The sequence below is a fragment of the Camelus dromedarius genome, chromosome 5, assembly GCF_036321535.1.
Source record: "Camelus dromedarius isolate mCamDro1 chromosome 5, mCamDro1.pat, whole genome shotgun sequence".
NCBI lineage: Eukaryota > Metazoa > Chordata > Mammalia > Artiodactyla > Camelidae > Camelus > Camelus dromedarius.
The window spans coordinates 51,842,014-51,867,826 of NC_087440.1; the positions used below are offsets into that span (position 1 = coordinate 51,842,014).

Below are 25,813 nucleotides of genomic sequence, written 5' to 3' on the forward strand. Positions count from 1 at the left end.
AGTACTTTTTGCACAGAAGGTGCAACGCTCTGTGTTCTAATTCCCCTGAAGGATGAGTGAGCCGCAGCTCCACCCCTGCGGAGGAGGCTGCGTGAAGCAGTTCCTTGGCTCCCAGAGCTGAGGGCAGTCAGAGAAAGACCTGTTTTCAGCCAGGTAATAGTCTCAGTGAATTATCCAAGCACCAGGAATATTATCTTTACTCTATCTTACTGTTCTCTCCAGACTTGAGAAAAAGAAAAAAAAAATACACAGTCTGGTTAGATAGGGAGAAGGAAAATAGGGGAAAATAAACAGAAAGTTTTCCTGTCTTATTCTCACCCATGTCTTTTTTTTTTTTTTTCAGGAAAACAGTCTTCTAGACACAGAATGAGCCCCAGACCTCTATGCATTAAGTAAGTCTTGTTACATAATGTTTTTTAACAAATATCCTTTTGCAGATGGTTTCAGACACTGTAACACAGCCATCACGGCTATTAAATGAATTACTTTAAAGATGCATACAACCAGGTTGTGGGCCTTATCTGAACATTTCATTAAAATTCTTCAGTGCTTACATTTATGTTTCTTCTTAAGTCGGGGTAATTTGGTTTTGATCTGCAACCGGCCTTATTCGCATGGCTGTCTCGGGTACATCCCCAAGAACTTTGCTTTCAGGGAACCAGCCAAACTTGAACTCACATAATAATGCGTTTTTCTTTCCTTTTCTCTTTTGGTAACACATTCTTTATAATTTCCATTGCACTGAATTAGTATATTCATTGTTTTCCTGACTGGTTCCCTTATACAAATTACATCTTCATTATGGTCTCCTTTCCTTTTCTCACAGCATTTATCATAATTTGTGAAGATGTTATATTTGTGTGTCTATTTCTTTCAGGCCTGTCTCTATTCTTAGACTGTAAGCACCACAACAGCTGGGTGACCTCTGCCCAACACTCTATACCCACCGCACAGCACACAGCAGGCACTTACCAAACACTCCCAGGTAAACAGACAAATAAACAAATTTGTTTTCAGAAAAAACAGTCAGAATTCACAACAATGTGGACTTTTGCTCTCTCCTGCATGATGTTACTTTTAGGTCAGCAGAAGGTTTTGTGATAGTCCAAAGAGTACAAGTGGTAAGTGATTTAAGCCTTGGGCTAAAAGCATGTAAATACACGTTAGACTTGCTATCACATACAAAATCATACCCTTCTGTGATACAGGCTTTTGATATTGCAACGTGGAAACGGGTTAACTCTTGCTAAAAGAACATAAAATATTTTGTTAAAGTAGAAAGCCAAAACAAAGCATTCCATCACCCTCCCCCTACAGCAGCAAAGAAAAAAATCTCCAAAGCAAACCTTTCCAGGAACGGTAGGAAATAAGATGAATAAAGTATAAGTTCCATTAATGTACCAAAATTCTGTTAATGCCATTTGTCTCACTGATTTCTAAAAAAACAAAAAAAGAGGTATAGTTCTTTAGTTCTTATAAGCTTTCTCTATTGTTACAGATTCATGAAATCTTTTTGTTCTAATAAGCTATTTATTATATTTTTTCTTGCTGTCTAAATCTTGTCTCACTGTTGGAATGAATTAGAATAAGGGAGAAACAAATAGAACAAACCAAAGTTATGGAGAAAGTATGTGTGTGAACTTTATTTCATCACGAGAAAATCACTTCTGTGCAGTAACAGAGAATACTGATATCTACACGATGATAGGGTTTTCTTTGTATTTAGATACATACCTTATATTTGTACACAATATATAAAATTCATGGAGGAAATTAATTTCTACAGTACAGTCTCTTTGTTGGAAGAGGACTTGTTCCATTAGTTTCTTTTAGAAAATGACCCCCAGTTCTGTGACTGTGGTACCAAGGATCGTAGTTCCAATCCTGTAATTTATTAGACACCATACTCTTATGAACATTAATCGAAACTTAGAAACTACATCCTCCTGCAGGATGAAAAGAGAGACATCAGTGCTCAGGCCGCTATGCTAACAACTGATTTTAGCAGAATAGTATGAGTTCCATGATGCATTATGAATAGAAATAGTTTTCCCGTAGGTCTGGTGACACAGAGTAAATAACAACATTGCTGCAAATTGTCTCCCTGCTCTGACGGCATGCACTTCACTCTTCAATCAAACCGCCTTGTACACACACGGGAAGTGAGGCCATCACCGTCCAGGGCCTTCTGCATTGCGTCCAGAACTCTAGCATCTAGTGTGGGGCTCTGGGAAGACAGGCAACTGCTCTTAAGCTAAGTCTCCTCCCAGAGAGAAGGTGCTAAAATAGATTGTTCCAGGGGAGGCTCAGCTCCCACATCCCGATAACACAGATGGGGAGAGGTCGTGTGGGCATCTCCCCTTCGCCAGACCTTTCTCTTTGAATGGCATCGCTCACAGACTTACGACTGCTCCCCAGGCGTGGTTCTCACGGCTAGGGGCCTTTGAACCTTGCTATGGGATTTGAAGTTGTGCTTGTTTTTAACCATGTGAATCGTTTTTGGGGTGACTGGCACATGCTGAGGTTTGTGGGAGGTGGGAAAAAACACCACCACAGTTCTTTTAGCTAACATTTTGAATGTGAACAAAATCAACATAATTAGTTCTGCAGAGGGACGTTAGGGAGAATGTCGGCAGGGTGGGGGTGGCTGCTAGGATTAAAATGACACTCAGGTCTGAAAATGCTTTGGCACCGACCACCAATACCTCTTTATAAGTTTAATTTCATGTTTTGCAATTGCTTTTAGAAAGAAAATGTTAAGATTCTCAGAGGTTATACCTGGCCATCAAATCCAAGCCCCTCTTCTGAGATGGACAGCTTGCCTTTGATGGCCAAAATCTGTATAGTATAGCCAAGAAGCAAAAGCTCTCTAGAGATGGACCTTGTGTGAAGGGCCCAGGCAGCCTAGCTAAGCCTAGAGGGACAGGCAAAGGTGGAAATGGTGAGGTAATGTTGAGGCGCTGGTCTCTTCCTGTCTGGTGCCCACAGGAAGCCAGTCCCCGCATGTGAAATGGAAGCGGTGCTCACTGGTTAAGCCAGGAGTGGCTGCCGACAGGCCCTCTCGGAACAGCTCCTGCACCCCACACCCCTCGGAAACACATCCAGTCAGATAAATCCACAGCTGGCAAGGACCGGGGCCCCGCTCTCAGACACAAGCAAACCCTACAAAGCAATTTAGCATCCTCTGGGCCAAACTGGCCAGTGATGTGCATCGTGGAGAAGGGGAGCCTGCCCTAGAGCCCAGACACATTCGCCCCACACACTGCGGCACATTCAGGCCTTCACTTCTCAGCTTCTTCCGCTGTAGCTTACTTAGGGCATTACTGAAGGAAGCCGCCGGCCCAGGCCATTGGAACAGCCGCTGTGGAATCTTTGGTTTGATCACATCCACATACCATAGGCTCTCTAAAGGCAGGAGAGAAACCGTGGCTCTGTGCCAGAATGCAGAGCAAGTCATGGAAACACTTGAGAATGTGGGCAGTGGTGGGGTTACCTCCGGGCTGGCCGGCCATTCTAGATGCCTCGCAGTTCTCGCTCTGAGGGATACTGCTGAAGGGCCTTACCCTCGGACGTCTGCAGGACCAGGGTCTTGCTGTACTGGCTGACTCCTGTTTTGTTGAAGGCCTTGACGCGAGCATTGTATGTGCTGTTGAAATGAAGACCATCCACGGTGCACATTGTCTCTTTTCCCACATACACTTCCTGAGGGTCAAAAAATAACAGGCCACCCTTTAACTCCAACCCTTGTTTGAGGTTGTTAAGGAGGCAGTGTTGCAGGTGGATGGAGCAGGTGCTTCTGTGTCTGCCTGATGTGGACTCATCTGGGAGATACTATGCCTTTGAATTGACTGCTTTCAGCCTCAGTTTCCTTCTCTGTAAAATGGGGGCAAAAACACCTACCTTATGAAGTTGATGGGAGGATTATATAAGGTCATCTGTGCAAATTGACTAGCATAGTGCCCTGTGTTTAGCGTGGGCCTGGCAGCTTCCTGAATGATTGTTATTAACAGGGCTTTGAATATTAAAATTGGGTGCTTATAGTTAGCATTAAGCTGGCATTTACTCAGTATATTATACCTACTAAGCTCTTTAACTGAGTATGATTTCTAAAAAAAATGGATTTGAGGGTGCTCTCTATGCTGTGTTTATAACCCACTGATAACTTGAGGAACTGTCACAAGATAAGACTCAAAGCAATAGGAGTTTTGAAGTTTAGGAAGGGGAATCATGAGCTTTCAGATCTCATCACAGTACAGACGGAAGAGGGAGGAAACAGGGGAGGGAGGAAGAATGACATTTCAGAAGCTTAAAATACATCCTAGCATAATACATCTTTAGCGCAGGTTAGGCATTGGCCTCCCTCTTTAGCTGTACACTTTGCAACATTATGCTGATGTAATGAGTAAAAATAATTTGTATCCAAAGCACGGCCATAAAATGACAACTCTCCAGTGGGATACTAGGAAGACTGGGGCCTGGGACTGAGGCACTAAGAATTTTATGTGAATTACCTAAGTCACTCTTAACAACAGTGCCTGAGGTGCATGCTAATATCACCTCCCCATCTATAAAGGAGCCGCTGAAGTCTCAGATAGGTGAGAAGTGAGCCCAGGCCCACGGCTAAGTGGTGGAGTTGGGATCTGAATGCAGGCAGTCTGACTCCAGAGCTTTTGCAGGATTGGACGTATTTTCTCTCAGAGGGCGGGGCAGTTCCTATGCAGGGGCTCCTTGGTCCATCTTTGATGGCACAAGGAGAAGGCAAGCCTCAGCCGAAGGGCAGGCAGGCCCTGCCCGGATGGGTCTGAGACGCCAGGGTGGGTCCTCTGAGCTCCGCACAGTTTTGGTTAACAAGGAGTAGGCGCTCCACTTACCCGGAACTGACCACCATTGCCGTCGTCCAGCTCCAGAATGTAGCCTTCCGCCGGCACCGCGGACAGAGGTGGCTGTTTCCAAGACAGCGTAGCGCTGTTGTTGTGGGTGCAACACTCCTCCAGCTGCAGGATGGGGGTCGCTGGGACTGGAGAGGAAGCTAAACAGAAATTAGTGTAACCCTGGCTTCTGTCGAGTTGCCAACATTTCAGTATCTAGGAATGATAAACATCTCCTTATAAACAAGTGACTAGGCTAAGTAGCTAGCTGGGGGTACATGGGTAGGGACCTGAACACTATCCTCTCAGTCTCCAGGAGTGGGACTGATTTCTGGTCTACTGTAGTGCTTTTCCAAGCTCATGGTGTAACAGGGAAGAACAAATCTGACTCCATATTAGATCTGTTCCTTTAGCTCTAACCCTGTGCTCTGTTTCCTGGGCTTTGTCATGATGGTTCTAAACCTTTTGTAAAAGAATGTTGCCCATAGCCCAAAATATACAAGATAGCCCATTCTCAAGGCTCTGACCTTTAAGGGTATACCGCTTTTCCATTCATATAGAGATAAAAAGTTGCAGAACAGAGAATAACATTTGTCTTGTTGTTGGAGGTTTACAGGAACATCGTGACCTGACCTACGTGGACAGCTAAAAGAACAAAGGATTCCAACACCTAGAAAGTTTGCAACAACGAATCACCCCCTCCCCTTTTTTTTAGTATAAAAGGAGTGTGAACTCTGACTTGGGGAAGGTGGTTCTCTAGGACATTAGCCCCCATCTTCTTGACCTGCTGTCTTTCCAAATAAAGTTGTTATTCCTTGCCCCAGCATCTTGTCTCCCAATTTACTGGCCTGTCAAGTTTGGACTTGGTGATAATGGTGCACTTCCTTCCTCCTTAATCAGAGTAGAGACAACTGCTCTGTTCTCACCCCCATGAGCACTGAAGGTATCACCCCTATGGGAAACGTTTTACACAGGGGATGGATTTCCTGTCCAGACCACTAAAGCCTATTTTACCCATAACGTGGCTGATAGATAAATTTCTCATAAAATTTATTCTGAGCCTTAAACCTCACTTTATAAACTGAGGACCGCCTATGCTGAGAAATAGCTCTGAAACCACTATATTTCTAAGGTTCTATCATTTTTTTTAAATTAATGATTCTACTTAAGGTTTTGTGCACATTAGTAGCTATAGCTGCGTACAATTTCAATTTCCAAAAATTTGGTACCAAGGGCTACAGTGATTTCTCAGTTTTGAAATATCTGAGGAATTTGACAGCATTCTTTCAAGGTAGCTATACCTTGAAAATGGTACTAGTTCGAGACTATTCTTTCTGTAGGTGTAGAACAGTCAAGTGTGAGCCTAGAGAGTAGTTTAAGAACAGATGGGGCCTGGCAGAGAGGGTCAGAGTGTCCTTGTGACCTTGTGAGAATCTGTCACTGTGTTACCAGACACGATACCCCCTCTCCCCGTTCTGTATTACTTAAAACTGCAGATTAGTTGAGCTTTTAGACATACAGACATAGAAATGTTAGGTAATGAATAATCCTAGTTCCTAATACATGAACTCAATATAGGTATCTGGGAACAATGTTTTTACCAACTGCTTAATTTTTTTTTTAAGCATCAAAACATTCATTTATTTTTTGTGGCACTTTAACAACAGGAGAGAACAGTTTGGACCATGTCCAGGGACATTCAGAGGAACCAATGTTAATTGCAGAACACCTGGTATGCTGGGCCAAAATTGGACTCTGAGTGTCATGCACTGAATTAAATCTGCTCCTTGCCAGTCACCCCGAGTAAGAAGACGGTTAATTTAGCAGGAGTTTAGGAAACAGGTTCTATGGTAGATAACCTAGAAAACAAAAGCAGGGACTAAAACATAAGAGATGTGAGGATGAAGTAGGCCTATTATCTTACACTTAATAAGGCTGATGCATGACAAGAAAACCATCCCTGAGTTACTAGATCAAGCAGAATTAAATCAAAATTATGACAAGTCAACTGGAGGTGATCAGTTTAGGAAGGGAAGTCCTGCTTCAAGTTTCAGTGGCATAGATTTCAGGTGGAACCTTATCAGAGAACAATGGCTCTGCAGCCTCAGAGGTCCCAGGACATCTGGATATGGAGGAAAGGAAATAAATGCATTGCCTTGTTCAATAAATAGACCACACGACTGTATGGAAAGAGGAGACAGAAGATATAATTCCTTCTAATGATTTTAATGATCATCTACATGTAAACAGGTATCACCTAGGAGTTGTAATTGGAGGGTCAACTTGAGGTCATTATACCACTTAGGAACTTACTTTGTCATTTAAATTTTTTTCCAAATTAAAATAATATATCTTAACATATTAACAGTGGAGTAAAATCTCACAAGTTTAAGCAAACCATTCTTCAAAGGGCTTCTAGCGACAAGAATGATTCTTCCTGGGGACATTTGTTCTTAACTACCATATAACAACTATTCTTTGGACTCTGCTTCATTATCTACCCAATCAGTCTTCATTTTCCCTTTGTCATGTTTCAAGAACATCTAAATTTCATCAATTTTAAAACTGAAGAGTAGGATCACAAGGTGGTTTTAACTTGAATCATACAATGTCTTACAATGTCTCTGATAAGAAACTCAAGTTTCCTGCATAGATGTAGGTATAATTAAAAGATTAACTGAAATACATGGTGTCATGTGTAATTAAAACATGTGAACTTCATTTATATGTCCTCAGTGGATACACTTTAAAAGGCCAAGAAGACAGAAAAAAGTCTGACCAATCACTCATCTTCATATGTCCCAAATTTAAACAAATAAGCAAACAAAAAAAGCAATGTGAGAGAGAAAGAGAGAGAAGGAAGGAACCTAGAAACACTTGCATGTGTCTAAATCTATTTCTCAATGTGCTGAGAATTATTTTTACTTTTTCCTTATTTACCCCAAAGCGATGTTGCATATAAAAGGAAATATAACAAAATTATAGACTCATTACAAAAGGCTAAGGCTGATGTTTCAGAACTAATTTTATACTGGGTATTATATCATTACCCTTTTTCACTTTATTAGGTATAAAATAAATGGTCTACAAGAATCCAAAGTATTTTCAAATTAGTTATCTCTTGTGTTTTGGAAATGGCAGTTCCTGGGCTGAACTTGGAGGGAGAACATTTTATTAAAACCCCTGGCATTGGAGCTACAATAGCTATCTTAATCTTAACACCATGATGATCATTCCTGGATATCTTTATTTTTCTTAAACAACTAGTTTCCCCCGACCTGAACAGAATTCTAGCACTCAGCATCCTGTTAGCCTGTAAAACCAAACTTCAGGCTAAGAGTTCTCCTCTTAGATACAGGGGGGTAGCTGTTTTTACTGACTTCCTTGGGGTCTGGCAGAGCCTCAGCTCAAAATTAAATTCTGCCACAGTGGCTTGTGATACCCAAATTTTCAAATGTCTGACTTTTTAAAGGCCATTCTAGCTCCAATTAGAGCTCATATTTTTCTCATTTGTTTACCTTTTTCTTTAATCCTTCAGATTGTGAATACTCCTAACCCTCTAGAATTCCTCTGTGAGAGTTCACAGGAGAGTGGTGAGGATGTGGGGGAGAGAAAAGGAGGTTGGCCTCCCACCCCAGACCTGGAAACATTGTTGAGGGCCAGACTGTAGGGAGAGGCTTACATGTGTTCACCTGCTTAATTTTTACCATGACCCCACTGACCCCACGAGGTATTACTATCTATCTGGAGACAAGGAAACTGAAACACAGGAAGGGTTCACAGCTGGGCAGGGGCTGAGTTGGGTCTCGATGCCAAGCCAACTGGCTCTAGGGGTCTTATGTTTACCTTGCCTCTCCATCCCGGGGGTCAGTAATAGTAAACAAGAGGGAAGGTGCAGGCCTAATTTCAAGAGGAATGTTCCTTTTTGATTCCTACAATGTGAACGATAAAGCTTCTCAAGAATTGCTGGTCTAGACGAATGACATATTTCACCTTCAGAGCTATGGTGGCCGGGAACGCAGTTTTGCTCCATCAACTTCTCTGAAGGTTCCTTGTGGACAGTCATTCCTTTTTATGGTGGTCAAACAATACAAATGGCTTTTGAGGAAAGTTTTGATTTTAGAGGGACGACAGGTGGTTTCTGGAAAGCTATTCCCAGTACCCTCCTAAGGATAAACGTGAACACAGGCTTTGAGGACACGAACTCCAGGCTCCCAGATCATGATACAGATACCACGTGAGTTTGCGTGTGTGCTCATCACTGCCAAATCTCTGGGCACTCTTTCTCCATGATTTATGGGGGGGGGTCTGTTCAGATCACACTGTCCTTGTCTATGTCCTTGGTGCATAATCAGGGCTCTTAAGATTCAGAATGAGTTAATGAAGATAAATGTGTCCTTAGGTGGGTAGAGGCACTCAAGGGATTAACAGTCAGCAGTCTTTGTGCTAAAAAGGCTTGATGGACTACTGGGTCAGTGTTTCATCTTGGGTCACAGTGAACACATTAGTGTTTCATTTCAGCACTGACTCATGAACCTTGGGATCCTTTGTGTACTTAGACAATTCTGGGGTAATATTTTTCTGGGAGAGGGTCGGTATCTGAAATATGTTCTGAGCCAAGAAGCAGACCTGGGTTGGACTGGAAAAAAATATTAAAATTTCATTCCCATGACCTGGTAAGAATTGACAATAGCAATTTAGAATTCAGGAAAAATGTTTTTATTACTCCGTAATAAAAACAGAAAACAAGGTTTAATCAGTTGTTTTTCTACAAAAGAAAAGCTTGAGAGATCAACCACTACTCCCAATAGTCTGGAAAGAGGGTAAGATGATTTTCTAATCAAAATGTAACCAGAAAACATGTCATTACAATTTAGGGATGTTTGAACAAAGAGGGTGCCAGCATTTGCCACTCAGATCTCAGCTGCTTGAGGGTGATGGTGAAACAAAAAGAGCAGATCAGTTAAATCCTTAGCTAATAAGAGAATAATTTTAGGCAATGCATTTTAGCTGAGCAGCAGCTGGCCTAAGCGGAAGTATTTAAAAACCAACAACAGACCTATCTTCTTTGATATTTTTAAAAAAGGCATCTGAGATGAAATTTCAAAACCAGAGAGATGCTCAAATTTTGAGTCAGAAAGTAAACAGATATTTTAGTTGTAGGTCTGAGTCATGGCTTTAAATGCATATTTCAAATAGTTGAAAATATTTTAAACTTTCTACTAATCCACATATTTAGCACAATTAGAAAACATACATTGAAACTAACATGTTAGTCTCACGATGGTCAGATTAACACAATTCCAAATGTCACTTAAATTTTGGCCACTTGTACATGGATATGGGGGTGCAAATTCTTGAGATATTTTTACTGACAAGCTGTAAAAGCACAATTTATTAAACTGTGAATATCCTAAGAAAATAAAAAGACCAACACTCCACCAGGCACAGTTGTGTATACGCTAACAGATACCAAAGGGGCCAGTAGGAGAAGTCTTAACTACAGCCAATCAAGTTCTACTATGTCATGACCTTATGGCTTTTTTTCTGCCATCAAAAGCATGACAGATGAAAATTATTCAGATTCTAAGGAGGACTGGGCTCTCACTGAATTAACTAAGCTTAATGAGCACAAAGCAAAGCACATGAATTAAATCTGCAGGATACTTATCAGAAGTAAATTAAATGTTAAAAAGAAAAGGAAAATGGAATAATCCAGTCTCATACCAAATGGTCTTATAGTATACATATAATATAGCTTTATATATACATAGTTATATTAACTTCATACATAACTGTTCTGGATAATTTTGGGTTCCAGGTGAATTTTTGCTGTGAGAGTGTTCTGTGTTTGGCCTTGAGCATGGGTAGCATCCTCTGCTGTGTGTACAGCCATGTCCACACTTCCTTCTGTGTACAGACATAAATGGCCAAGCAAGGATGCTTTAGGAATGCGGTCTGTGCCTGCAGTTCCCACACCAGATGAAGGGCCTGTTCACTCCAATACAATTGTTAGCATCATGCAAGCCGGCAGGCCTGGGCTCCGCTATGGCAGATGGACATGACTCAAAAAGGATGGGGAGGAGAGGGCTCTCCACTGATTAAAGCATCTGAAAGCCCGTAGGCTTCTGCCCTCTACCGGCCCCTCCTCCTGCCTCATCACTAAGGCTAATTGGGTTGGCTCATTTTTTTTTCTCTCTCTTCCACCAAAAGCCTTTCCACTGCTCTCTTGTGACACATTTTCTCCTCTGAGCTACTTGAGACATGACCTTTCAATGATTCAACTTGGTTGAAAGAACTGGATATAAAGAGAGGTTGATCAAGGGGACTTTACCTCAGGCTCTGTACACTCCTTGGATGGTGACACTTCATAGGCTACCATGAAGGGGTTAAAGAACAATTTAGTAAAAGCCTGAAGGAACTGCTGCAACAAAAATTTCAATTTCTTCAATTTAAGAGAAGACTTCAGTTGTTCCCTAAAGAAGCCCCTTAGTAAGGCACTAACTTTATAGCACACACTGGAAGTTGTAGATGGGTTCTGGAATCACGCCCCCTGGGTATGAATCCTGGGCCTGCCGCTCATGAGCTGGGTGAGCTTAGGCAAGTAACCCAGTCTTCCTGCGCCCCAGTTTCCTCAGCTGCCTAACAGGGTTATGAGAATAAAATGAGTTACTTTCTGGAAAGTACTTAGGAGTACTTCTGACCTAGTGAGCAGTCAATAAATGCTAAATATTTTTATTACTACAGTGAAGCATTTTTATTTACAATCTATACACAACTTACTTCGAAAGTTAATTAAGGCATCATCCTAAAGCAATTCATACTAAGTAAAAAATGAGAAAACTGAAAATAAAACAGGGCAAAAATTCATTAAAAGGATGAGAGAAGGACATGTACCAGGGACAGGGATAAATGTAACTGCATGATGTACATAGCCCTAACGCTCACTGGGTTACACGGTTCTCTATGTCTGATAAAAAGATGCATGTAGATTTTTCTTAAGAAACAAACATTTTAAAGCACTGAATTCTCAGTCATTTATTACATGGATGCTTAAATTGGGGGAAGCAAAGGGCAAATCAAATTTCTTCAGTTTTAAAAAAGATCAGAAAGAATGACAAAATTACAGAGGTGGAGGACAGATCAGTGGTTGCCAGGGGCTGGGGTGGGGTGTGGGTGCGACTACACAGGGGCAGCATGAGGGAGATCTTTCTGGTGATGGAGTAGAGCTGTGTCTCAGCTACAGAGGTGGTTACACTCGATAGCACAGACCTCTACACACACATTGTACTGATGTCAGTTTCCTGGCTTTGCTATTCTATAATAGTTATGCCACATGAAACCACTAATGGACATTGGAAACGGGGTACAGGGGACCTCTCCTTACTATTGTTGCAATGTCCTGTGAATACATAATCATTTCAACATAAAAAGTTATAAAAATCTGAAATATTTTTCAAATGAGATATTACTTACGCTGCCATAAAAATACCATAACCATTTCATGATTAGCGTGAATTTTTACTTTTCTTTTAGAGTCATTTTCCTTAAGGTAATTTTAAGTATTTGTACTTCCCCTCAGCCACCTGAAAATCTCTAAGAGATCCTGCCATATCCCTTAACCACACAGACCAAAAGTTAACGTTGATTTCACGTTTCCACTTTCCTTCTGTGCCCAGGCTCTCATTTTCCTGACCAGCACAGGCAAATCGACTGTGATCCTCTCAAATGCCCCCGAATCCACGCTCCACTGTTCACTATCTCTGTCCCTGTGGAAGCAGTTTCAATTCTGAACTCCTTTGATTTTTATCAAGACATCTGGGTTACTGTCTGCAACAAGATTTTATGCACAGTGATGCGCTCTTTCTTTCTTTCTCCTTATCTCTTTTTACGTCAGCTGTTCTCTGATACTGAGCATGTGACATCTCTAAGACCCTCAAAGAGGCGAGCATTGAGCTGATCTGGATTTGTCTGATTCTGAGAGGCAGGTCACACGGCTACAAGTTATGTTTCCAATTCATGGTAAGACAGGAGCCATTCCACATTTTTGTAACCTTAACCAGAGGGGGGTGTGTGTGTGTGTGTTTGTGTGTGTGTTGACTTTCCCACCTGTCACGTGATTTATAAACCTAGCGGCTGCCTTGTGTTTGCTGCAGTCTGGCAAGCTGCCTTTATGGTGGCAGTCTTTATGCTGGCAGCACCAGGATCCGCTCAGGGTGTGGCTATGACGGTGGGGGCTGGGTGTGGGGGGTGGGGGTGGTAGTGGGGTGAGGGAGACCCAAGCACGCACCTTTCATCTGCACAAAGTCAAGCTGGTGGATGGACTGCAGCAGAGGGCTGTTGTCCAGACTCAGGTCGAAGTCTGTGGTCATCCTGGGAGTGAGCGTGCCTTTCCCCCACTGATCCTCCGTCAGGTGCACTCTCCTTATGAGGGCGTCAGAAATCTATCACATCAAAGACCACAGCCTAAGCAGTACAACCCCACACTGGACACAGATCACTGCTCCTCAGCTCCGGGAGCACACCACCAGCCACCACGGGACTAATACCCTTCCCGTTTCTGTGCAGGAAGCCAGGAGCCTGTTATGACAAGGATGCCTTATGACTTATTACGAAAATATAAATACTCCATGAGTCAGAGTGGGCACTATAAATAATTAGTGGTTGTTAATTGCTCTAATATATGATATATGATCTGTATATATGATCACGCTATTTATGGCTGATCAAATAGAAGCCAATAACATTAAATAATGATATGTTGGCGATCCGTTAAGTCTACTGGAACCAACAACCCTAAGTTTCTGATATGAGCTGTGGGTATATCCTGTTAAGACTTAGAAATGAGTTTTATTAAATAGATTAGGGAGGCTGTACATGATAATCTATAAAATAGAATTTCTTTACACTTTACATGCATCATCTTCATGTATCATTTTATTCTTTGGTAAAGCACTTTTTCATTTCTTATATTTAATCCCCCTCTGTCATTCTTGTCCAGCTTGGCAGAATTCGAATTAGAAGGGAATCTACATGTTCCTTAATAAAAGGTCCTTGAATCATTGGGATCAAAAGTTAAGTAAAATTCAGCTGACATCATAGCATCTCACTAAAACAGCACGGAAGAAATCATGAGACACCCAAGGAATGAAAGAAACTTCACTTTATTTGGGAAGAAACTGACTTACTGGCCAGAAGGAGGTGTCAAGGAGGTAGAAACCTTGTATGATTAGACATTTCTAGCTGACAAAACTGTCCAAGATATTAGTAAAAGGGCCCAATTCTGAAGCAAGGCAATAACTCTGCTTCGGAAAAACTTGCAGGGAATTATGTTTTCAGGATCAAACATGAACAAACCAAAATTCAAAAAGCCCATACGCTTCTCAGTCTTGTGGCACATGGGAGCAGAGACTTCTGGGGAGTCAGTGAAGTGTCCTAGGCACCCACATACACACGTCAGCACCAAGGTGGGTTCTGTTATGGGGGGACCTGTGCCCAGCCAGGGCTATTGGGGGCCTGGCCTTGGTGTCATAGACTCAGCCTCCCAGGACATTGAGAATCTGAAGCAGAAACTAGTTGACACTTACCTGCAAAAAGCCACTGGGATCATTTTCCTTAATCACCTCCAGGCAGTACTCCATGAGACCTGTGGTCTGGCGCAATTTCACCGTGCAGTGAGAGATCTGATCTCGAACCACCTGGGATGGATAAGACAACAGAACGGTCCAAAATGGCAGAAGGTACAAAAGAAGCAAACTGGGATTTTGGAAAACTTCAAACCAGAATCCAAAAGCATTACGGAATGGTATTATATTTATGAGGATACTCTGTGGCAGTGCCTGCTATGGGCAATGGCTCTGGAGGACAGGTAGGATAATGGCTCTTACAGGGACTTGGACCAACTGAATTTATCAGAACAATACTAGTTGTTGGAACCCTGGGAAGCTGGTTACCTTGGCACCTCAAGGGACACCTTCCACAGGTCTCCCTCACTGCCCTCCGCTGGGAGCTGCTCTAAGCAGGAGGTTGTGGAGCACGGGTAAAGGAGCTGAGTGGCCTGAGGGGAGCGGCAGCTTCTGCTCCGTGACACAGTTGCCCATCTTCTCCTGCCCTCTAATTGTCCTTTCTAAAGAGCAAATGTCACCATCTGAACCCAGTTCCTTTCTTCTTCTGTTTCTCTTTTCCCTGGGTGGGTGGTGGGGTAGGGCTAGAGGTGGAACTTACTGAAAGACAATGAGCTAATGACAAGAAATAAGCCAGAGAAGGACTATGCAGAAGCAAGTTTTAAAAATAATTCATTTAGAATCACTCACTGCCTCACTTTGCAAAATAGTTTTAAAGGCTATTTGCCCAGCTATGAGTCTGCCTTAACCTAGAGAGGCATCTCTCTGAATGTGCAGTTTCTGCCTCTAGGAAGCTGTCTTTCCCCAGTGTCAAGCACATGACAGATCTTAAAAAGTTTCCTTCTTTAGAAATGTTCATCTTCTGTGTCCTCTGCTCAGTGACCCAAATCCTGTAGCGGTTTTTGAAGCACAGAGTTGACCAAGGGTTTTCTAGGAACCTCAATTACTCATCCTCTGTATTTATAGTACTTTGCAAAAGCCTCAAAAATAACCAGCATTCTGGATTTTATGGATAATAACTGAAAGGAGTTTTAATAATAATTATTTGGAAACTTTTCAGTTTTGTTCCTAGGGAACTGCAAATCAAGTTTTCAGTTTTGATTATAAATTTATTTTCCATGAAAGATTATTATGCCTACTTTCAAAACCAATAGGAAAATAGACCCCAAAAAAAGCAAATTGCCTCACCACTCCAATGCAAAATTTTAAAACATTTTGATATTTCCTTTTAGTTTTTTTCCTTGAGCTAGGTTTAGTTATAGTTGCAATTACAGTATGTGACAATTTTACCTCCTTCCCACTTAACACCATATTATAGGCATTTCTGTGTTGCCACCATCAATAAATGTTACTGGGTACATAAATATCCCATTGAGTGGGTTATCATAATTTATTTAACCTATTTTTTGACATTTTAAGTTCTTCCTAATTTTTGGACAGCTCATTCATTATTGCTGATCTTCCTTTCTAATTTTTTATTGTGATAAAACATACATAGCATAAACCTTACCATTTTAACAATTGTTAACTGAACAATTCTGTGGCATTAAATACATCACACTGTTGTGCAACCATCACCATCAACCTTCTCCAGTACTTTTTCTTCTTCCCAAACTGAAGCTCTGTGCCCGTTAAATGATAACTCTACATTCACCCCTCTTCCCAGCCCCTGGAAACCACCGTTCTACTTTCTGCCTCTGCGAATTAACTACTTGAGGTAACTCATATAAGTGGAATTATACAGGATTTGTCTTTTTGTGACTGGCTTATTTCACTTATATAGTATCTTCAAGGTTTATCCATGTTGTAGCTTGTGTCAAAATTTCCCTCTTTTTAAGACTGAATAATATTCCATTATACACATACACACACACACACATATATATATATCATATTTTGTTTATCCCTTTACCCATTGATGGACACTCGAGTTGCTTCCAGCTTTTGTGTTGTGAATAAAGCTGTTATAAACATGAGAAGACAAATATCTCTGCGAGTCCCTTTTGCTTTTTTTGGTATATACCCTGAAGTGGAATTTCTGGCTCATATGGTGATTCTATTGTAATTTTCTTTGAGAAATCATCATACTATTTTCCACAGCAGTTGTACCAGTTACATTCCCACCAAAAATGCACAAAGTTCCCAATTTCTCTACATTCTCACTAAACACCTATTGTCTGGTTTTTTTTTAAAATAATAATACCATCCTAATGGGTGTGAAGTGGTTCTCATTGTGGTTTTGATTTGCATTTTCCTAATGACTAATAATCCTGAGCATCTTTTCATGTGCTTATTGGCCATTTGTGTATCTTATCGGGAGAAAAGTCTATCCAAGTTCTTTGTCCATTTTTAATTTAAATTGGGTTTTTTTGTTTTCTTTTGATGCACAAAATTTATAAATTTTCATGAAGTCCAATTTGTCTGCTTATTTTGTTGTTGCCTGTGCCTTTGATGTCATATCCAAGAAATCATTGCCAAACCCAGTGTCATGAAGCATTTGCCCTATGTTTTCATCTAAGAGTTTTATAGTTTCAATTCTTACATTTAAGTCTTTGATATACTTTGGGTTAATTTTTGTACATGGCTTTAGGTAACTGTCCAACTTTGTTCTTTTACATGTGGATAGCCAGTTTCCCCAGCATCACTGGTTACAAAACTTCCCTTTTCCCATTGAATGCTCTTAGAACCCTTGTCAAAAATCATTTGGCTATATATGTGAGAGTTTATTTCCAGGCTCTATTCAATTTTTAGTAGTCTTTGTGTCAATCTTTATGCCAGTACTATGTTTTGTAGCTTTGTAGTAGTTTTATAATCAGGAAGTATGAGAACTCCAATTTTGCCCTTCTTTTTCAAGATTGTTTTGACTATTTGGAGTCTCCTAAAATTTTGACAGATGACTTGTTATTGCTTTTTAACTTTTAATATAATTAAAATAAAATATAGAAATAAAAAATCTCTTTATTAGAATTGGTGAAAGAAACCAACTTTGATGTGAAGATTGTTTTGTGCTTTTGATTGGGGGGAAATTAAATTTTACAATTCACTGGTTGATGTCTTTTCTTCTGACATCTAGTATGTTTCTGTCAAATCACCACCACTGTTTGTTGGTCTGGGCTCAAGAAATGCAAATGATTATATTTTTATTTTAATTTTATTACTTTACTTTAAAATAAGAAAGTAAAGAAAGGTTAAGGTTCTGCTTCTTGGGGAGAAAAAAAATACCCACAACTAAAATACTTAAAAATGCAAGACAGGTGACCTACAGCTAATATGCTATTCCTCTCTGCTATATGAGGTTAGACTAAACTGTTCCCAGAAAATGTCTCTATATTTCAGTAGCCAGTGTGTTAAGTGCTGCTAGGTAGCAGAAACCTCATCAGTCACCACCCACTATCCAGATGGCCTCTGCCCTAAGACTGCAGAACTGACTGGTAGTGAAAGTCTGAATAACGAGCACGGACTGGATCTGAGCACTGTAACCCAGAGTGAGTCTGTTCTTGAGGCAAAACAGACCGAACTGTGTTTATTTTCCAGAACATTCAGCTCAGTGATAATTTTATAACCTAAATGTGCTGAAATAAGTACATTACTCAGGCCTCAAGAAATTCTATGTCTGCCTCTATAAATTTCCTTCTCAAGCAAGGTTTATTTGGTGCCAAAGGAGCTGTGGGAGTGTTGGGGTGCTCCAGCTACTCTTAAGAAGCTTCATTGTTGCACTGCCAAAGAGTCTGTGAGTCTCGGGGTGTTTGCCATTGGCTCCTGTATTCCATGGCTCAAGTCTCTTGGAAGGACTCAATATCCTGAGTTTCTGGCTCTCAATTCCCACTGTTACTATGTTGGTCCATTTTTAAAACATTTTAATCAACCATTTCACAATGATCACAGTAGCCTGTGATAAAAATCACTGCTGAAACTTAAATAGTTGGGGTCCCAGAGAAGCATTTTTTGGTGCTTTGTAATTAACTTTGTTTCTCAATTAATCTAGCAAGATTTCCCATCTTATGGAAATCAGCCAGATAATTAAATCTTTTAAGAGCATAAATTTTTTTTCTCTGAGTGTCTTTATCAGCTTTCTTACTTGCTACCTTCTTCACTCTGTGTTATCTACCACTTTTTAATTATTATTTATTTCTACATTATATTTTTTTTAATGAAAAACAATTCTTAGGAAGCCAGGCCATGTCACTTTTTCTTTGACTTCCACATTTCTGTGCAGTGGCTCTGATGCTCTGGAGAAACTCCTGACACTATGTTTGTAGCTGGCTGGATTTAAGGAATTTCTTTTTCTTTCCTTAAGAAGGAAATGTACAAGTTGCAAGAGTGACATAAATAGGAACTGGGAAACAATATTCCAGTTTTCATGTGCATTAAAGCCTCAACCAGCTCTCAGGGAACAAGGAATTAATCTGTGGTGCACAGTTAGACCACAGATTAGAGAAGGCTTTCACAATTTTATCAGTAGTCACCATCTGTTCTGGACGGCAAGTCCTACTGATCACTTGAAGAGTTTGATTTTGTTGAATGGTACATTTATAAAGGTCATATCTTGGGTCAGGATATGACACTGTACCTGTTCAGAAAAGGAGAATTTGAGAGCAGACTTTTGTGTCCCTCTGAATGCTTAGACTTTTTTAGTAGCCGAGAGCAACCCATGACAACTTATATAACACAAATGTAAAATGTTGTTCTGTCTATCCACAGTACATTTCCCACCCCATATCCTGCCACTCAGCTCATGTGATACAAAGACCAGCAAAAACTGAGCTTAATTAAGGGGAATTTCATTATTTTATCTAATTTTGACCTTGACACCTCCATCCACCTCTCCATCTTTCATGTATGTAGCTCTTTAAATTTTTTCCTTTAATTCTTCTTTTTAATAAATACTTTTTCTCGTAGTACTCTCTCTCATCATGTGGTCTGGAGGGATATCCCTAGTGATATTTTAGTCTAAGTAAATAGTAACAGAAATATAATCTATACATTTCGATTGCCATTTAAAACAATTTCCCCTAAGTATAAGGCAATCCTTTTTTTTTTTTTTTCCTATTTAAGGTACAAGTACAATCAAGATATAAGCTTGAAGAATTTATTCTTCCCAGTCCCTTTGGTCAGTGGGGGTGGTTTCTTCTGTGTGTCCCATCATGTCCTGAAGCAAGATGACAAACTGATGCTTGTGAGTTATAGGTTCATCTACGAGAATAAATAATTCTCTTCCTTTTCTCCTAGAGTAGAATATTATCTCCTATATTATCAGTACATTCACTGAAACTTAGAGGCATTTAAATGAAGGAAGAGCATTTTAATTTAATCACATGCCACCATTCTCCCACATGGTTTATGGAAATATGACAAATATTTCCCCCATTCTCTTGATACCACCTTCTGTACTAGTGTTATTAATTTAACCACATTGGCAACTAATCATTTCAAAGACAAGTCTGAGGCCTGGAGTTTTTAATCAAGAAATGGATTCTGTAGGCTTATTAAATAAACAAAACACATACCTGTTTATTTTAAGGAAGGCTTGAGATTTTAACAACTTCCTATCTCAGAAGTGTGAATGCCATCAATAACCTTATCAATAAACACTGAGTGGAATACCAAAGCATGTTCTTAGTGTCTAGAATACTGTATCCTTGTACAGAGAAGTTAATGAAGGAAGAAATGCAAGCCATATGGAGAGGTAAGCATCCTGGTGTGGTCCTATTCACACAGGAGAGCATTAACCATCTATAGTGTTCTGCAATGAAAGTGATGCAGCCAGTATGGTGTTTTGTAGGGTGTGAGGTATGACGGATACTCCACCATCTTCAGAGTATGTGTTAAGTGCCTTCTGGAGCTAAGGAGTGCCACTCATGTCTAGGTTTAGGCAAAGGCCGTTAAAGAAGTTCTGTGACTGCCCCTCATTGGCACTGCCAGAGTGGGTAGAGGGTGTTCAAAGGTATGTCCCCTAAACTTGGTGAGCTCCAGCTGCATGTGGTGACATCCTGGTGGTTCCACGGGCATCTTGGGCACTCTCTTCCTTACAGGTCTCTTTGACCTTTGCTTCTACATGGTGGGAAGCAGAGCACCACAGAATTTGACAAATACATTCACCATTAATGGTGGGCTTGTTATCAATAACAACTGTGGTTAAATGATTAGAGTTGGCCCCCTAAAGACTTTGGCTGAGGGCAAAGGTTTCAAGTGTTCCAATGTGCCTAATGTTTTCAAATGTCTTCATTGTAGTGGACTAACAGGATTCCTTGCTAGTAGTTTTATTGAAATTGAGTGGATTATTGACTTTTTCCCCCTAGTTTATCGTTTTCCTTTCTAGTAAGGACTGTAATCATCAAATCCTACCCAATTATTTTTAAATTCTTGGTGACCTTATGCAGGCCCTTCCCTCCTCCTTCATTCCCTCCCTCCCCTCCCTTCCTTCCATCTTCCTTTTCTTCTTTCCTCTCTTTCTCTAAATCTGAATCAAAGGATTATTTGTCTATTATGCAAAGCACTGGCAAAATGACTTAAGTAAGCAATTTGACACGCCAATAACATCCCTAGTGTAAATTTGTACTCTGAACATATGGATATATAATTAATTTTTATGCTAACATATGGGAACAAACAGGCAATACATGGTAAATAATGACAAAGATACTGATGACAGTAATAATAATGTTTCTAACAAAACCCAACGGTATACTTGGATTCAGAATCAAGTATTCTATAGAAACCTACAGTTGTGACGTGGAGGCCCTCTGTAAAAGTAAAAGCTCTGTAAATCAGGAAGCTTAATCACTATCCTTCAGCATTCTCACTGAATAATTTCATTGGTATGTTAATTTACCAACCACATATGGAAATTAAAGATTAGGGTTTTTCAGAATATTTCTGAATAATTATGACAATTTTTTTTTCTTTCGGAGGATCTTAGAGTTGAAAGAGAACCAAGAAAACACGTATCACCTTGTACCATTCAACACATGAGTTCATTCTAAACTGTTGGGGAGAGAACACATTTAAGATGATTGTAGAATTCTTTTAAATTCTGCATGTTTCATAAAAAAAAAATCTCAGATATTTCTTTGGGCTTACCAAGAGAAGAATGACATTTGTAAAGTTCCTGAAAAAACTGTAGATCTCAATAATTATAAGTGTTGTCGCAAATTCTCTGTGGCGATCACAGATAGTAGGATATTTTAAGGCCTTACTCAGCAAAGGAAGACCTGGGGAGGATGTGAACAAAACATACAGTTTGGACAAGAAACCTGGGGACCCAGGTGACTCTGCTGACGGTGCAGGTGTTGCCCAGTAGTGCCAAATGTGACTTAGAAACATTTTTTGAAAGCTCAAAAGCATTTTTCCCCTCCAGTAGCTTTCTGACATTTGATTAATTCACTACATCCTGAAAATAGATATTTGGCCCCCAGTGTTTTTTTAAACCACAGAAGGGTATTCACTGTAATTTACATTTCAAACAGTGTTCCTAAAATATGGTCACATCTGCATAAGCCTCAAAGCCTTTTTTTCAGCTTTTAAAAATAGCTCACCAAACTTGGTGCACCACTTTATGTGATGATCATTTATAAACTCGAGCCACTAAAGCAAGTTCTAGGGTCAGGGACAATCGCACTAGTACATGGGCTAATTCTACAATATGAACCTGGTAGTAGGGAGCATGAGTCCCTGGGGCATATCCTCAGTGTGCTGAGTGAAACCATATTTCCAGTCTTTCAATGATAAGAACAGTAATAAAGCTAATATTTTGAGTACTGTACTAAAGGCCTTTACAAGGCCCTATGAGGGGACAACTGCTTTGAGCCTCATATGACACTCAGGTAAGAGAAACTGAGTCACAGACTTGTCCATGGTTAGAGATCTAGTAAGTGAAGTTTTCCTCACACCTTGTTCTCTATGACCCAGGATCTGGACTCCTCACTCAGCTCCATCTCGCTTCAGAACCAGAACTGTTCAATCTGCTCAAGCAATCAGTGCTTTCAGAGAGGGGCATGAGTAGATAGATTATAAAGACTGCCTTTATGCACACTTGCTTTCCAGCACCCCTGGCCTTTCGGACTGCTCAAGAAGAGAAAGTTGCCAGAAAAACACACACACAACTCTCCTCTTTGTCAGCAAAAAGCAGGCCCCCAGAGAACTCTGCCAAAGGGAAGCGGAAGACCATAAGATTATCCCCGGCCGACTCTGAGTGATGCGTTAGCCAACAATGACAGAAAGAAGTACTGTGCTTGGCAAGTGATGTCTACAAAAGGCCAGTCTTTTCTCACAAATCTGAGTAGCAACTGACGAGTGACAAGAAAGGGACAAGGCAGGAGGAGAAAAGCAGAGGGAGGGAGACATGGAGACTGGCATCAGCAGTCACAGTGTTGGCCTTGCTGGCTGTTTTTAGAAGTGGTGACAAATACAATTGGCTCAAAACAGCAGAGAAACAAATCGCTGGAGACAGAAGACAAAACAGCTTCGCTGCTGTGGGGGACGACTGGCCACCTGTCTCTCGTTTCCGTAGCCCTCTGGGATCTGGGGCAGGGAACTCCACCCTGGGCTAGTGAGGAATGAGGGCAGGCAGCTGCCTCTGTTCAGCAGCCCTGGAGCACAGCAGTGTGCCCAGTGGGGGCGGGACACCAGCACCGATGGACCATCACTGGACACGGAGTCCCTGTGCATTCTGTGCTGTCTCCATCTGCGCCCACCGGCAGGCCCAGAACTGATTTCCGCTCGGTCCCATCCTGCAGAGGCAGCACTAAGGAAGGAGAACTGGGGGGCTTTCATGCCCCTTTGCACTTTGTGATGCTCTAAATGATGTTCTCTCAATCCTGATACCCTCATCCATCCACATTGCTGTCCTTCCACCTCTCCGGTATAAGAAACCTGGAGTCACCACTATAGTCACCTATGGCAGACTGTTTACCATGCTCTGTTAAAGATGCCAGGAAAGTGTCTGCAACATTTCACAAAAGAGATGTCCATTAAGGAAAAAGTTGAAATTTATGGCTACATACTAAAATGGCTGGTCCACTATTTAGGGGGGAAATCCCAGCTGTCCAGCCCATTACCTGAAGGAAGACAACTGTGGTTTTATCTTAGATACTCTGTGTGGTTCAAATGACATTTTAAGTTTCACCATACCAATAAAAGTTCTGGGTTCCAAATGGTGCTAAAATGAAGGGCTATAGCGATCATCTTTTTGGCAACGTCAGAGGAAGTGATGGAAACAGAAAGCATCCATTGGTCCTCATGGCCAGCTGGATGCAGCAAGGCCAGGGTGCACCGTGCTGCTCACTATCGTCTTCCCTCGCAGCCCTGCCCATCCCCGCAGGCAAGGACATCAGCCACCCCAACACACGCCTCCCAAAGTTTGGGCTCCTTCCGTGCCAGCTTTGCAGGAGGCGCTCTGTGACCCTTTCAGCTGGAAGTAACTTTCCCCACCTCAGAACTTCCATGACATGGGCCACCTTCACCTGGAAACTCACTCTCAACCTATGTTGGAGTCAGTTGTGGGGATGATTTATCTCTTCCATGGCACTGTAAGCCCATAGGGGCAGGACTCATCCTGAGTCACCCTCGTGTCCCTCTCCCCCGCCCCCCTGCCCAGCACTCAGCTCCTAGCAGGTGTGCATTAGGTAGGTGCTGCCTGACTGGTGAAAGGATGAGACTGGGAACATGCCTTCTCTCTGTTCCGTACTACCAGCCAGAGGCAGCAGAGTGCCACGGTCCAGATTCTGGGCTCTGAAGCCAGGTTACCAGGACCAGAATTCTGGATCCTTGGACCAGTTCTTAATATCATGGTGCCAAGGTTTCCTCATTTCTAGAATGTGGATAGTAGCAATAATAACCTTGTAGAGCTGTTGTGAGGAACAGAGGAGTTGATCCCTGTCATACAATTTGTATAGTGCTGTGTCAAAGCAAGTATCCCTAAATGTTAGCTATTGTTGTCACAAAAGCCAGGGCCTGGTCACAAAGGATGCTCGTTCTGTGTTCTACCTGGGTAGCTACAGAATCACATTTCACAGCACTTCTAGATTTTAATTCAGATTGAAAAATGATGACTCCAGAAAATTTTTCATTCAGGCCTAGCCCATCTTGGATGGAAATGCCTGTGGATTTAAATCCATTTCCCATGTTGCTGCAGCTAAATGTATAAGATTAATATCCACATGGGAAAACCTTCAGGGAACTTTCTGGGTAAAAAATAGTATCTTTAACTGATAGGCATAAGTAGACTAGATAAACAAGATTATACTCTATAGCACAGGGAAATATATACAAGATCTTGTGGTAGCTCACAGCGAAAAAGAATGTGACAATGAATATATGTATGTTCATATATAACTGAAAAATTGTGCTCTACACTGGAAATTGACACAACATTGTAAACTGACTATAACTCAATAAAAAAAAGTTAAAAAAATAGTATCTTTAATACTGCCCCCACTTCTCTCCCTTACATTTTAGGAATTACCACATACGTTATCACGAAACACAGTCCAGTGGTCCTTTATGGAATTCAAAAGCAAATAACTTGATCACAGACACTAAAGGACTGGAGCCTGGAAACTGATGAGCTAGAGGAAGTCATCTAAGTAAAACCTGCCATCTTTCAGCACTTTGTGAATCATGCAAGACACAGGGCAGTGGGGGTGCCTCCCTAGGAAACCCAGTGCTTTCCAGATACCTGCAGCTCAGGGTGAAGGCTCCACGAGGCTGGGGTTGGTGGGGTGCCCCTCAGGGGCTTGTGTTCATTCTAAGATGAACCTGAGAGGGTCTTCCAGTTAGACTCGCTCCCAGGAAACAGTCATGGTCTCTCTGGAAGGAGTAGTAAGATCCCCAGCCTTGGTTCGCCAACCAAGCCAACAGGCTGAGGCTCTCTGAACATTGGAGCCTTGGATACTTTTCTCTCCTAACTCCTGGTTCAGGTTCCAACTTTAAGATGTGCAATGTTTTTACCAAGGAATCAGCTGTGTCACTTTTTGATCCAACTGTGCTGTTGCTGTTGCATCGGGAGCACTCGAAGAGACGTGGCCCTGATACAGCACCAGCGAGGTCAGGCCAGCCAACTTCATTGGAGGGCACAATCCTTGCGAGCCCTCTCACTTGGACCCTGTTGTCATAACTCAGCCTCCAGCCTGCCTCCATCCCACCGGCCCCCTCACAGTGACAGATGGGTAAGTCATAGAGGCAGGGGAGAAAGATTTATATTTCAGCCGCATTATTGCCCTGGCTTTGGGGAAGAAAGAAGCAGGTGTGTGGATCTAAATGTGTTCTTTGGAGCTGTAGGTGGGGAGCAGACAAGGGAACCTCAAGGAGGAAGCTGGAGTCAGG

At 41.4% G+C, this 25,813-nt stretch overlaps 1 protein-coding gene across 7 annotated transcripts in view; it reads right to left on the minus strand.

Moving 5' to 3' along the window:
• The window catches only part of TRIM9 (tripartite motif containing 9), a 103,808-nt gene that overhangs the window by 19,457 nt on the left and 58,538 nt on the right, over positions 1–25,813 (minus strand). For 4 of the 7 annotated variants that reach the window (XM_010982910.3, XM_064485952.1, XM_064485955.1 and 1 more), the window contains exons 4-7: positions 14,456–14,566; positions 13,159–13,312; positions 4,872–5,029; positions 3,564–3,702 (exon numbers count right to left, since the gene is read on the minus strand). In XM_010982910.3, coding sequence (XP_010981212.2) covers positions 3,564–3,702; positions 4,872–5,029; positions 13,159–13,312; positions 14,456–14,566 — 562 coding nt within the window. Of the gene's footprint in view, positions 1–3,547; positions 3,703–4,871; positions 5,030–13,158; positions 13,313–14,455; positions 14,567–25,813 lie in introns of all 7 variants that reach the window. The other 3 variants (XM_064485951.1, XM_064485954.1, XM_064485956.1) reach the window with 2 other exon arrangements.